General features: G+C 45.9%; 2 protein-coding genes across 2 annotated transcripts in view; both read left to right on the top strand.

Annotated features, from left to right (window-relative positions):
• cul4a (cullin 4A) overlaps positions 1 to 5,235 on the top strand; it is a 24,656-nt gene extending 19,421 nt beyond the window's left edge. Inside the window, exons 13-20 of the mRNA XM_056246964.1 lie at positions 429 to 539; positions 1,168 to 1,253; positions 1,882 to 1,989; positions 2,192 to 2,305; positions 2,664 to 2,769; positions 3,469 to 3,641; positions 4,216 to 4,368; positions 4,692 to 5,235. Of these exons, the coding sequence (XP_056102939.1) occupies positions 429 to 539; positions 1,168 to 1,253; positions 1,882 to 1,989; positions 2,192 to 2,305; positions 2,664 to 2,769; positions 3,469 to 3,641; positions 4,216 to 4,368; positions 4,692 to 4,787 (947 nt within the window). The 3' untranslated portion in view covers positions 4,788 to 5,235. The remainder of the gene's footprint in view (positions 1 to 428; positions 540 to 1,167; positions 1,254 to 1,881; positions 1,990 to 2,191; positions 2,306 to 2,663; positions 2,770 to 3,468; positions 3,642 to 4,215; positions 4,369 to 4,691) is intronic.
• Positions 5,236 to 7,444: 2,209 nt separating this feature from the next.
• Positions 7,445 to 15,000, top strand: part of lamp1a (lysosomal associated membrane protein 1a) — an 18,962-nt gene continuing 11,406 nt past the window's right edge. Inside the window, exons 1-2 of the mRNA XM_056246983.1 lie at positions 7,445 to 7,678; positions 11,527 to 11,642. Of these exons, the coding sequence (XP_056102958.1) occupies positions 7,627 to 7,678; positions 11,527 to 11,642 (168 nt within the window). The 5' untranslated portion in view covers positions 7,445 to 7,626. The remainder of the gene's footprint in view (positions 7,679 to 11,526; positions 11,643 to 15,000) is intronic.

The following is a 15,000-nucleotide window of genomic DNA, read 5'->3' on the forward strand; positions in this document are numbered from 1 at the left end:
CTACTGAACACAGAAACTGTAATGTGTTCCGGCCGTTCATTCGCACATCAGTGTTTGGAGCTCCAGAACACACACTTTAAAACAGGATCAAGTGTTGAAAAGCGTGATCATCTCCGCATAAACTTCAAAAACGCTAATCTGTGAAGCGCTGGCGGCGTGCACACGCGCATCACGTGTTTAGTCTATAGATATGTGTGTTTGGATATATATGTGCGCAGGCGTGTGTCTTTCTCTACAAAGTGACCTCAACTAATTACTCGTCTGGCCTTAAAAAGTCATAATACAGAATTATTTATCGCTTCCTCGTATCCATGCGAACTGGAATCATTCTGACAACGTTTATCAGAGCTGAAGGAGTGTACGTCAGAGTCGCACTGAGATGCAGCTGAACTGGAGTGTGTGTGTGTGTGTGTGTGTGTGTCCTGCAGGGAAGGACGTGTTCGAGGCCTTCTATAAGAAGGATCTGGCCAAGCGTTTGCTGGTGGGCAAGAGCGCATCGGTGGACGCAGAGAAGTCCATGCTGTCCAAACTCAAACACGGTTGGTTCTGAATCTGACTTCTCATTGGCCGTCAGACCGTTACCATGGAAACTCCACTGATCAGTTTCCTGGCAGTGAGGTCACATGATCATGTGAACAGGCAGTGACCACGCATCTGTGGTTGAGTTGCTGGGTTTTTTTGCCTTGATTTCAGTGTTAATTTGAGTTTTATCGTGAAATCAGACGCATTAAGTCAGTTTCACTGTGACTAATTAAACTGCATTCGTTTCTGAAGTTCTTAAAGCTGCAGTGTTTCATTCCTGTGTTTACAAACCCCATCTGTATTAGTGCATCTCTATTCACATGTGTTTGTATAGCGCTTTTCACAACACACATCATTCCAAAGCAGCTTTACAGAAATGAAAAGTTTGCAGTGATCTGTTATCAGAGGGAACTGTATTTCAGAAATGTAAATTAATCTATTAATGTAAATAATGTAATAATTTAAGAGAGAAACAATGAGCTCATTGAAGTAATGAATACTTGTTTGTTCACAAAGGATTATGATTTAGAATATTAACAAATGCTACTTTTTAATTTTTTGTGCATCCGCTGCAGTATTTCCTCTGTGAAGTGACATACCGTGTGTGTGTGTGTGTGTGTGTGTGTGTGTGTGTGTGTGTTGTAGAGTGTGGAGCAGCGTTCACCAGTAAACTAGAGGGGATGTTCAAAGACATGGAGCTCTCTAAAGACGTCATGATCCAGTTCAAACAGGTGTGTGTGCACAGAGACGCAGTATACACACACACACACTCAGCGGCCACTTTATTAGGTTCACCTGAGTAGTTCCGGGTCGGACCCCCTTTTCATTCTCCTCTGACCTCAACAAGGCATTTTCTCTTGTTCAGATCTGTGTGTGTAAATCGCAGTCGATCAGCAGTTTCTGAAACACTCAGACCATCCCACGTTCAGTCACTTAAATCACTTTCTTCGTCAGTTTGGTGCTCCGTCTGAACTTTAGCTGATCGTCTTGATCATGTTCACAGGCATTGAGTATCTTCCCTGTGATTGGCTGATCAGATATTTGCGTTAACGAACGGTTAAACAGGTGTAGATAATGAAGTGGCCGCTGAGTGTATATACGTGTATGCATAAATGTATAGAAGTAACATTTAAAGCTGCAGTCCGTAACTTTTGCACTAAGCTTGCAGATGCAGACACACACACACACACTCACACACTTTTATCTAGATGTGTAAATAAGATTGTACCGCAGACCCTGCTGTGAGGTGTTGCATCTCTCCAGCTCCTCACACGTGGTTTAATGTCTCATGAGATCAAGTGTGTTCGGGCGGCGTGTGATATGAGAGAACTAATGCTGTGTGTGTGTGTGTGTGTGCAGTACATGCAGAACCAGACTGATCCCAGCAACATCGAGCTGACCGTCAACATCCTGACCATGGGCTACTGGCCCTCATACATCCCGATGGACGTCCATCTGCCCGCTGAGGTGTGTGTGTGTGTGCGAGTGAGTGTCTGTGTAAGTGAGCGAGTGTGTGTGACTCATGTTTGTGGGCGGAAGTGTGTTTTTGTGGGAAACAAGGTGGACAGATGAGTGTGTGTGTGTGTGTGTGTAACTCATATTTGTGGGCGGAAGTGTGTGTTTCGGGTAATGAGGTGGACAGATAACTGTGTGTGTGTGTGTGTTTCAGATGGTGAAGCTTCAGGAAGTGTTTAAGCTGTTCTATCTGGGGAAACACAGCGGGCGTAAACTGCAGTGGCAGCCGACACTGGGTCACGCGGTGCTGAAGACGGAGTTCAAAGAGGTGAACCCACGACACACACACATATCAACACTCTTCCAGTCAAAAGTTTGGGCTAAAAAGCAGCTTGCACAAAAATCTGAACTGTTTTCAACATTGATGATAATAAAAATAAATGTTTCTTGAGCATCAGATCATCATATTAGAGTGATTTCTGAAGGATCATGTGACACTGAAGACTGGAGTAATGATGCTGAAAAAAATAAACTTTACTGTATATTCACATAGAAAAAAGCTGTTTTACATTTTAATAATATTTCACTGTTTTTACTGTATTTTTTATCAAATAAAGAGTAGAAGAGACTGTAAACTAGGTTGATTGTGACACTGAACTGACCAATCAGCACTTGTCTCTCTGCAGGGGAAGAAGGAGCTGCAAGTGTCTCTGTTTCAGACTCTCGTCCTGCTGATATTCAACGAGGCCGACGAGTGTTCGGTGGAGGAGATCCGTACGGCCACAGGCATCGGTACGTTCAGTGTGAGAGTGAGAGTGAGTGTGTGTGAGAGTGAGTGTGTGAGAGTGAGAGTGAGTGTGTGTGAGAGTGAGTGTGTGAAAGTGAGTGTGAGTGTGTGTGTGTGTGTGTGTGTGTGAGAGTGAGTGTGTGTGAGAGTGAGTGTGTGTGAGTGTGTGAGAGTGAGTGTGTGTGAGAGTGTGAGTGTGTGTGTGAGTGAGTGTGTGAGAGTGAGAGTGAGTGTGTGTGAGAGTGAGTGTGTGTGAGTGTGTGAGAGTGTGAGTGTGTGTGAGAGTGAGTGTGTGAGAGTGAGAGTGAGTGTGTGTGAGAGTGAGTGTGTGTGAGTGAGTGTGTGTGAGTGTGTGTGAGAGTGAGTGTGTGTGAGAGTGAGTGTGTGTGAGAGTGAGTGTGTGTGAGTGTGTGAGTGTGAGTGAGAGTGAGTGTGTGTGAGTGTGTGTGAGAGTGAGTGTGTGTGAGTGTGTGTGAGTGTGTGTGAGTGTGTGTGAGTGTGTGTGAGTGTGTGTGAGTGTGTGTGAGTGTGTGTGAGTGTGTGTGAGTGTGTGTGAGAGTGAGAGTGAGTGTGTGAGAGTGAGAGTGAGTGTGTGAGAGTGAGTGTGTGTGAGAGTGAGTGTGTGAGAGTGAGTGTGTGAGAGTGAGTGTGAGAGAGAGTATGTGAAGTACTCTCAGTAACGTGTTTTGTTGTGTGTGTGTCAGAGGACGGCGAGCTCAAGCGCACTCTTCAGTCTCTGGCGTGTGGGAAAGCACGAGTCCTCAATAAAACTCCCCGAGGGAAAGAGGTGGAGGACGCAGATCGCTTCCACTTCAACAGTGACTTCAGACACAAACTGTTCCGCATCAAGATCAACCAGATCCAGATGAAGGAGACGGTGAGTGAGAGTGTGTGAGTGTGTGAGTGTGTGTGAGAGAGTGAGAGAGTGTGAGTGTGTGTGAGAGAGTGAGAGAGTGAGTGAGAGACACTATTAAGGTGCAGAATTCACGAACCAAAGCCAGCTGTTACAAACATCTGAAAATCACACAAATATTCAATTCAATTCACGTTTATTTGTATAGCACTTTTCACAACACATCATGTCAAAGCAGCTTTACAGACGTGCTCGAGTCCACATTAGTGTACAGGGATCTGTCATCAGAGGAGACTAAGTTATGCATTTCAGAAATCACAGTTAGCAATATTATAATAATTGAATGCAGAAACAATGAGCTCACTGACGTAATGAATACTTGTTTGTTAGAATGTGAATATGCAGATGGTCATGTGACGTGTGAATATGCAGATGGTCATGTGACGTGTGAATATGCAGATGGTCATGTGACGTGTGAATATGCAGATGGTCATGTGACGTGTGAATATGCAGATGGTCATGTGACGTGTGAATATGCAGATGGTCATGTGACGTGTGAATATGCAGATGGTCATGTGATGTGTGATGTCATCCTCAGGTGGAGGAGCAGGTGAGCACCACTGAGCGGGTGTTCCAGGACCGCCAGTATCAGATCGACGCTGCAGTGGTGAGGATCATGAAGATGAGGAAGACCTTGAGCCACAACCTGCTGGTGTCTGAACTCTACAACCAGCTCAAGTTCCCGGTCAAGGTGACGCTCGCGCACATCTGTGACACACATCTGTGACACGCACATCTGTGACACGCACATCTGTGACACACACATCTGTGACGCACACATCTGTGACACACACATCTGTGACACGCACATCTGTGACACGCACATCTGTGACACACCCGGGCTTCAAGACCCTTGCACACTGTGTCTGAAATGTTCACACACACACACACAAAAAAAATTCTAGACAAGCTAATGTTTTACTCGGCGAGTGAATGAGCGATTGGTCCTGCTGAATATTGAGCCGCCCATGTATTCTCATAACTCCCATGATGCCCTGCTCTCTCCCTGTGTAGCCGGCAGACCTGAAGAAGCGCATCGAGTCGCTGATCGACCGGGACTATATGGAGCGGGACAAAGAGAACGCCAACCAGTACCACTATGTGGCGTGAGCTCCGGGTTCCTCCGCAAGGGCTTCTGGGCCGAACCGGCGCGGCGCTCACTGGCGCTCGGCCTTCTGGGACGCTGAGCCACTCTAGCATGATTGCGATTTGCGAATGAGATGCACTTTTCTTTGTGTTTGTTGTTCTTGGACTTTGTTTAGTGTGTGTGTCGAGTCTCTTCTACTGTAGCGCCACGTTACGTGTGTTTCTTTTAGACTTCGGTCGTCATGATGCCAGAATCATGTTGATGATGCGAGTTCTGATGCTGCAGGGTTTGACAGTTACCCGCTCACACACACACACACACACACACACACACACACACACACACACACACACACACTGCTGAGACTCAGTGCAGCCTCTCAAACTCTCATGATAGACAGAAATTATTCTTTTGATAACGCAAGTGTGTGTGTGAGTATGAGAGAGTGTGCATGCGTCAGTGTGTATGAGTTAGAGTGTGTGTATGAGTTTGTGTGTGTGTGTGTGTGTGTATGTGTTTGTCAGTGAATGAGTGTGTGTATTAGTTAGTGTGTATATGTTTGTCAGTGTGTGTATATGTTTGTCAGTGTGTGTGTATGTTTATGAGTTAATATGTGCGTGTGTATGAGTTAGTGTGTATTTCTTTGTCTGTGTGTGTGTGTGTGTCAGTGTGTCTGTGTGTGTGTCTGTGTGTGTGTCTGTGTGTGTGTCTGTGTGTGTGTCTGCGTGTGTGTCAGTGCGTGTGTGTCAGTGCGTGTGTGTCAGTGCGTGTGTGTCAGTGCGTGTGTGTCAGTGCGTGTGTGTCAGTGCGTGTGTGTCAGTGCGTGTGTGTCAGTGCGTGTGTGTCAGTGCGTGTGTGTCAGTGCGTGTGTGTCAGTGCGTGTGTGTCAGTGCGTTTGTGTCTGTGTGTGTCAGTGTGAGCGATTAAGTGTGTGTGTGTGTGTGTGCGCGTGTCAGTGCGAGAGTGTGTGTGTGTCAGTGTGAGCGAGTGAGTGAGTGTATGTGTGTGTGTGTCAGTGCCAGTGTCTGTGAGTGTGTGTCAGTGTGAGCGAGCGAGTGTGTGTGTGAGTGTGTCAGTGTGTGTGTGTGTGTCAGTGCCAGTGTCTGTGAGTGTGTGTGTGAGCGAGCAAGTGTGTGTGTGAGTGTGTGAGTGTGTGTGTCAGTGCCAGTGTCTGCGAGTGTGTGTGTGAGTGTATGTGTGTGTGTGTCAGTGCCAGTGTCTGTGAGTGTGTGTCAGTGTGAGCGAGCGAGTGTGTGTGTGTGTGAGTGTGTCAGTGTGTGTGTGTGTGTGTGTCAGTGCCAGTGTCTGTGAGTGTGTGTGTGAGCGAGCGAGTGTGTGTGTGAGTGTGTGAGTGTGTGTGTCCGTGCCAGTGTCTGTGAGTGTGTGTCAGTGTGAGCGAGCGAGTGTGAGTGTGTCAGTGCCAGTGTGTGTCAGTGTGAGCGAGCGAGTGTGTGTGTGAGTGTGTCAGTGTGAGCGAGTGTGTGTGTGAGTGTGTCAGTGTGAGCGAGTGTGTGTGTGTGTGTCAGTGCGAGTGTGTCTGTGAGTGTGTGTCAGTGTGAGCGAGCGAGTGTGTGTGTGTGTGTGTGATCACCTGTATTCTGACACACACAGTTTTGTAGAGCAGAGGATTCTATTCTTTGTAAGCGGGCGAAGATATGAAAGAATAAATCATATTTAATTAAGATATTATGAGTGGACTGTGTTTTGTTTGCTATTATATTCCTCATTCTGTGTAAATGATGAAAACTATTCCCAGCTTAAACCCTTCAAACATTCAGGCTTTCTCAAGTCAACATCAGAGTTTGTCACAAAAATAATGTCACAATGCAAAAAGAATGCATGTATGAAACGATGATCTTCACTAACTCTCCGGAACCCCTCGTGTGATGCTGTGGGTGCAGCGGTGTGTGTTCCTGTGTGTGTGTGTCGGGTGTGTGTCGCTTGTTTCTGCACGCCCAGTGAAGCCGTTCGTCTCGACTCTCCACACACTCCTGGACTAATGTGATTTTCTGCCTCATTCACAGAGTAATTCCTTGAAGAAACAAATTACGGCCGAGAGCGTGACAGACGGGTCTTTCACACACACACACACACTAGTTATTTCAGACTGAATTGTGCATGCTGTGTGATTTATGATTACAGGACGGCCGTTGTGAATCAGTGACTCGGTGAGGTAGAGATGAAAAAAGTGTCTATAGAAGGTCAAAGGTCAAACCACTAGTTCCTGTGGTATGAGTCACTTCCTCACACACACACATACACAGGTTTACATTAATGCATGTGATAGATGCTTTTATCAAAACTGGATTAAAGATTCTGTTTATTAGTTTTGCCACTGTCACCTCTGGCTTGCTTACTTGGGGCTTAAAAGACAATTAATATCAGTAATAATTATATTAATGAGAATAAAACATGATCTGAATAATGACACTATTGTACAGACAGAGTGTTTCAATGCAGCTTTACAGGAAAATAATGCAACAAAGTTTGTTTCCAGAAGAAAATAGCGTCATTTTTGTCATTTTCCCTTAACAGCAACATGAACACTTCATGACAGGCTGTACTTGTACAGTAAACACAGTGAATGCATCCGTGTAATCCTGTCGCCAGTGTTTATATACACGCGGCAGTGCGCGCGCCGTCACGTGACTCGCAGGGGCGGGGCTAAAGCGCTCACATCACATGACTGGAACATTCTGCCTCATGACACAGTGAATCTGCTGCCAGACGCCGAGGAAACATCACAACTCCGTTTATGAGCTGATTAAATCACTCATATAAACCCACAGCGCCCGTGTTCAGTGCGCAGGCTTCAGTGCGCGGTGGTTATCGCTCGGTTTGGCGCTTTTCCCGACAGACGTCATGACGGTCGTTAAACAGTGTTTTTCTGCAGGTGTCTGGACTCTGCTGATGGGTAAGTCTTTATAACTCACCTTTAAACATCGCGAACTAGTCTAAACCACACACACACACACACGACGGAGATCTCGGTGTTATCGACGTCAAACTGTCATTAGCGCGCGTCAGTTCGAGATTCTTCTGTCTGACTGACTCTGTTTGGTTAAACTCGTTATTGTAGTCAGTTTAATCAGTGTATGTGTGTGATTATGTGTGCCTGTTTCACTTTAGTCCTTTTATTCGCTATTATGTGCTTTCATTTGAGGTGTTTCGTTATATAATTATTTTAAGAACTACATTTCACTTGAGTTGTTTAACGCGCTGCTGACGTCACCTCGGGGCGTCACGTGATCAGAACAATACGCGCGCGTACAGAAATACTTTCAGTCCAAATCACATCTTGCTGAACCATAAAGATTCATATTAATATCCGTCAATAGGCTGGAGAACGAGCTCGGGACGGAAACAGCCAATCAGCGGATCTTTAGATGTCACGTGACTTATCATAAACCATTAAAGACGGGCCTACTGTGAGCTAAGAGGTTGTTCATCGATGGTTTGTTTCTGTTAAAGCACAGTCTGCATTATTTCAACTTTATTTATTTTAAAAGCAATTTTTTAGGCAAGATTCCTGGTGGAGAACTACATTACCCATGATTCTGCAGAAATCTCCACCAATCGGAGAATCGTGACAAGCGCACTGGATTATGTAATCGGGTCTCAAACAGTTTAAAATGTATGCGTAAAAATATTGTTTTGATATACACAATCTGTAGATCAACGGCTTTATATTCCCCATAATTTTAAATGCGATGATGTCATCACACATCACAGGATTGTAGTCCTGTCGTTCATTAAAGATGTTACCTTCAGTCTTATTTTTTTATTTTTGTTTGATTTTTCAAACACTTTTCTAATGCTGTGATTGTCCTCGTCACTGGTTGCTTTGGTTCATGGATTATTAAAACCTCACACACTTACACACAAATTCTCACACACACTCCCTCGCACAATCACACACAATTTTCTCTCACACTCTCTCTCACACACACACAAATACACACACACACACACACACACACACACACACACACACACACACACACACACACACACACACACACACACACACACACACACACACACACACACACACACACACACACACACACAAATTCACTCACTCACTCACACACACTCCCACACACTCACTCACACACTCTCTCCCTCACACACACATGCACTCTCACTCACACACACTCTCCCTCACACACACACACACACACTCTCTCTCCCTCACATGCACTCACACTCTCACACACACACACTCTCTCCCTCACTCTCACACACACTCACACGCACACACACTCTCCCTCTCACACACACACACACACACTCTCTCCCTCACATGCACTCACACTCTCTCCCTCACACGCACTCACACTCTCTCACACACACACACACACTCTCTCACTCACACATACACTCACACATGCACACACACACACACACACACTCTCTCCCTCACACATTCTCTCCCTCACACACACTCTCCCACACACACGCACTCACGCACACACTCTCACTCACACACTCATACACGCGCGCACACACACACACACTCCCACCCACCCACACTCTCCCTCACACACACATACACTCATGCACGCATACACTCACACACACACACACACACTCTCCCTTACACACACACTCTCACACACTCATACACGCACTCACTCAAAAAATAAGCAAACACAAGCTCATGTTCACCAGTCGAGCCTTGACCTCCGGCTCAAACCTCATTTGTGGTTCTTCACACTCTCACACACACACACACACACACACTCGCGCACACACACTCACTCACACTCACTCTCACACACACTCGCCTGGTTCTGATCAGTCATGTGACATGCGTTAGTTATTCACATAAACACTGTTATTAAACTGATTATCAGTCTCTGTTCCTCACTCAGTGATCATGTGACTCCAGAATGATCTGGACGGGACTCAGCCTATTGTTCCCTTGAGCTGCTGTTCATCATCGTGTGTGTGTGTGTGTGATCAGCTGCTCTGGTGAATCACACTGATTATCAGCAGAACCCGGTGGTTCGGTCCAGTGTAGCTGGTGCGTGAGTGAGTGTGTGTGTGTGTGTGTGTAAGACACTTCATGATTTCACAAACTCTCTGGTTCATGCTGAGATTTCACAAGAGTTCCCCTTCACAGTTACAGCATTATTACAGTTTAAGCAGAAGTTTATGAATGAAACAAACACTCGCACGATAAGAGTGTCGTCCACATGCCAGATCTCGCGGCCGAAGTGAAGCTTTATTTGATGAACTGGCGGAGGGGTTTTACTGTTAGAAGGTTTTCTCTGTTGTACAGGATTTGTTTGCCAAAAAATAAGAGGAATTGTTATTTTCACTTGGTTACCCTGATAAATGTGTCATCAAGCAAAACAGACACACATTTTCTACAAAGATCATGTTTATCATTGATTAGTTTTATGAAATGCATTGATTAGATGTTCTTTTTGGTTATAAAAATGTAATTAAGCCATTAAAACGGAATCCAGATATATTAAAACCCAAAGTAAGCTGCAGTCTGTGTCGAAATTGTGAAAATAGAATATTATTATTGTGAGATTACTTGCTCGTCATGCTCATGTTCAGATGATGTCACTTCCTGTGTGTCACAATTTATTGATTCCTTTTCTTTAAAGGGGGAAATCATGTGGTAAAGGGATTGTGGAATGCAGATATATGTTTTTTTTTTGGTCATTTAAAAATATTTAAGAGATGGTGTGAGAATGATGACGGAAGCGATTGGTTGGATTACTGAGTGTGTGTGTGAGATGGCGCCCTCTGCTGGACACTGAGGCTCACGTCTCACTCTGGTGTGTGTGTGTGTGTGTGTGGCGGCGCCCTCTGCTGGACACTGAGGCTCACGTCTCACTCTGGTGTGTGTGTGTGTGTGTGTGTGTGTGTGTGTGTGTGTGTGTGTGTGTGTGGCGGCGCCCTCTGCTGGACACTGAGGCTCACGTCTCACTCTGGTCGGATGATGTGTGTGTGTGTGTGGCGGCACCCTCTGCTGGACACTGAGGCTCACGTCTCACTCTGGTGTGTGTGTGTGTGTGTGTGTGTGTGTGGCGGCGCCCTCTGCTGGACACTGAGGCTCACGTCTCACTCTGGTCGGATGATGTGTGTGTGTGTGTGGCGGCACCCTCTGCTGGACACTGAGGCTCACGTCTCACTCTGGTGTGTGTGTGTGTGTGTGTGTGTGTGTGTGTGTGTGTGGCGGCGCCCTCTGCTGGACACTGAGGCTCACGTCTCACTCTGGTCGGATGATGTGTGTGTGTGTGTGGCGGCGCCCTCTGCTGGACACTGAGGCTCACGTCTCACTCTGGTGTGTGTGTGTGTGTGTGTGTGTGGCGGCGCCCTCTGCTGGACACTGAGGCTCACGTCTCACTCTGGTCGGATGATGTGTGTGTGTGTGTGGCGGCACCCTCTGCTGGACACTGAGGCTCACGTCTCACTCTGGTGTGTGTGTGTGTGTGTGTGTGTGTGTGTGTGTGGCGGCGCCCTCTGCTGGACACTGAGGCTCACGTCTCACTCTGGTCGGATGATGTGTGTGTGTGTGTGGCGGCGCCCTCTGCTGGACACTGAGGCTCACGTCTCACTCTGGTGTGTGTGTGTGTGTGTGGCGGCGCCCTCTGCTGGACACTGAGGCTCACGTCTCACTCTGGTCGGATGATGTGTGTGTGTGTGTGGCGGCACCCTCTGCTGGACACTGAGGCTCACGTCTCACTCTGGTTGACATGATGATGATGATGATGATGAAGATGTGTGTTTGTGTTTCAGGGTGTGTGTTTGTGGCTCATGCTGTGACATTTGAGGTGACTGACGGAAACTCCACCTGCATTAAAGCAGAACTCGATGCAAACTTCAGCATCTCCTACAACACCACCAATGGAACGGTACAACACGCACACACACACTCTCTCAAACTCACTCTCACACATGCTCACACACACACGCACACACACCCACCAACCCGACCCCTTATAACAAACTCGTACTTGAATGAGTAAAAGTGTAACCAGGGCATCAGTAAAGGGAAGCCATGCGTTCCTCTTACCAAACAGCTCTCTCTTCTCCTCTTCATTTACTCTCTCTTCTTCTACTCCATACCTGTATTTAAAGGGGCACTTGGCAACTCTAGCCATTTCTTCGCTGATCTTCACTTCTGTGTTCTCATCAGCTCCCCCTACAGCAGTGGGGCGTATATTTCACAACACTGTCGTATAAACACGCGCTTGCGGCGCCTCCTCCCGCTGCTCATGTGCTTGTGTTATTATCGGAGCCGGCCCACTGTATCGTGTGGAGCTGTGTCTGCCGAGTGGGTAACGCATCATAGAATTATGACGAATTGCCATAAAGCAGTTCGTGTTTCTCGCTTGTTCTCGCTTCTCACGAGACTTCTATTTCCAACTTACCGGGACGTTAGTCCACATGTTGCAAGGATGGTTCTCCGCCGGGGACGCTTCGGGGAGCCACCACTCTCTCCAGAACAGGTTATTGAACCATTCAAATGATTTCTAAATGGTTTTATTAAAGCTGCTGTAGGTAACTTTTGAAAACGTGTATTTGCTAAAACTGTCATTATGTCCTGACAGTAGAATATTAGACAGATAATCTGTGTAAAAATCAAGCTCCTCTGGCTCCTCCCAGTGGTCCTATTGCCATTTGCAAGAAATACACGCTCCCGGTCAGAAACAACCAATCAGAGCCGAGAGGAGTGTCTTAGCAGTGTCAATCACGCTCGTGTCCGCGCTGATCACACCCCTCTCTTGCACAGCGCGAGCGCCGGAGCGCGAGCCGTCGTTCAAACTCCAGATTGCCGGCGTGCTGCAGCTGTGCTTATGACGGAGAAACAACCTAAACGGCCAATTCTCCAGTGACACCTGCTCATCAAACAAAGAGGTAAAAGGAAAAAGACTGATGACGATAACCAAGCGAAAAAGAAAGAATTACACAGAGCCCATTGACTCGTGTCAAAACTAACATGTAGATAAAATGTCACGCACTCCGCTAAGCAACAATTGAAACCTGCTAATTCACTGGCTTGTCATGTTGCTGAAATAATGTACTAGCACACCTTATCTAGCATTATATATCGCTAGAATAATTACTTACATACTGTAACGTTAGTTACCGTTATATTAACGTTATCTTACTAGCTATTTATAATTTATAGAAAGAGTGCAACGTTATAAAGTTACATTAGGCTATTGCAAAATACATAATGATTTGAGGACCAGGTTTGTAGTCAAAGTATGGGCAGGCCATAGTCAATGTAAAGCATATTATTGACGTTTAGTCCCTATTAGTGAATGTGCCATATAACTTTTTATCCGCCGTCATCGGTGGGCCTGTTTACTAGCCTGCGCGTTCACGACGGGCTCCGCCAGGGGCGGACTGGCCATCTGTGTGATCTGGAGTATCACAGAACGGCCGGTACTCCAGGACGGCCGGCGGGCCGGCCCACCACCCGCCACACACGCAGTCATCACCTGTTTTTTTCCCCCCACTAATCTGTTTCACACTCCAGTACTGTAGGTGGCAGCAATGCACCTTTAAGTTGGATGCCAGCGCGGAGCATTATCAGCTCGGCCCAAAAAAACTGCGATCGCGGCCGAAGCAGCTGTGCGGACTGATCTCGATCACGCGAACATTATTACACAGAGTTGCGCGATTCACTGAGAAGCATTTCAATTCAGCGCAGAATTCTCTATCTCTATTATAAACCCACAGATGGCTGTGATTTAAGCTAGTTAAAAGCCAGATTAAACAGCGCTGATATTCTCAACATCTTGACGCAAAAAAACAGGCGAAACATTGTTCCAAGAACAAACCAGTTAGAAGACATTTCACTCCACAACTTATGAATTAACTGTAACTTAGTAAAACAAACTTTTTTGGCAGAAATGTGCCTGTATTCATATTAAAAATGCTGTTATATTAATAGTCATGTAGGCCTATAAATGTAGGCTATTAAATGTAATGCAGTAATGTTTTTGTTTAGAAGTTATGGCAGTTTATTTATTTATTTTGCATTACATATTTATACTAAATGTTTATGCTACAATAGGTTTTTAGAGAATAATATATATATATATATATATATTACAAATTTTTCAGGAATTGTTGAACCAGAATATCAAGATATTTTATTATTTCGCATATGATGGTGAAAAGTAGAAAATTTAAAGTTAAAAGTAAAGGTAAAGGTAAGGTAAAAAAACACCACCATGTTACAGTGGGGGAAATAAGTATTTGACCCCTTGCTGATTTTGCGGGTTTGCCCACTTACAAAGAATGCAACGATCTATAATTTTAATCATATGTACATTCTAACAGTGAAAGACAGAATCCCAAAGAAAATTCCAGAAAATCACATCATATGAATTTATTTAAATTGATAACCATCTGATGAGGAAAAACAAGTATTTGACCCCCTGGACAAACAGTATGTTAATATTTTGTAGAAAAGCCCTTATTGGCCAGCACAGATGTCAAACGCTTTTTATAGTTGGTGACAAGGTTTGTGCACATTTCGGCAGGGATGTTGGCCCACTCCTCCCTGCAGACAGCCTCCAAATCTTTCAGGTTCCGAGGTTGTCGCCTGGCAACTCGAATGTTAAGCTCCCTCCAAAGATTTTCAATTGGATTCAGGTCTGGAGACTGGCTAGGCCACTCCAGAACGTTGATGTGCTTCTGCTTCAGCCACTCTTTTGTTGCTTTGGCGGTGTGCTTAGGGTTGTTGTCGTGCTGAAACACCCATCCTCGACCCATCTTCAGCTCTCTCACTGAGGGAAGGAGATGTTGGTCCAGAATTCCACGATACATGGCCCCGTCCATCCTCCCCTCAATACGATGGAGTTGTCCCGTCTCCTTGGCTGAAAAGCACCCCCAAAGCATGATGTTGCCACCACCATGCTTGACAGTGGGGATGGTGTTCTTTGGGTTGTACTCGGTGTTCTTTGCCCTCCAAACACGACGAGTTGAGTTGAGGCCAAAAAGTTCTATTTTGGTCTCATCTGACCACATCACCTTCTTCCAGGCCTCTTCTGAGTCGTCCAGGTGGTGAATGGCGAACTTCATGCGGGCCTGTACATGTTTCTTCTTGAGCAGGGGGACCTTGCGTGCGCTGCAGGATTTCAATCCATGACGTGTGTTACCAACCGTTTCTTTTGTAACTGTGGTCCCAGCTGCCTTCAGTTGATTCATCAGTTCCCCCCTTGTGGTTTTGGGATGATTCCTCACCATTCGCAT

Source organism: Rhinichthys klamathensis, unplaced genomic scaffold (genome assembly GCF_029890125.1).
Source record: "Rhinichthys klamathensis goyatoka isolate OS25496 unplaced genomic scaffold, OSU_Roscu_1.1 h1tg000041l_1, whole genome shotgun sequence".
NCBI lineage: Eukaryota > Metazoa > Chordata > Actinopteri > Cypriniformes > Leuciscidae > Rhinichthys > Rhinichthys klamathensis.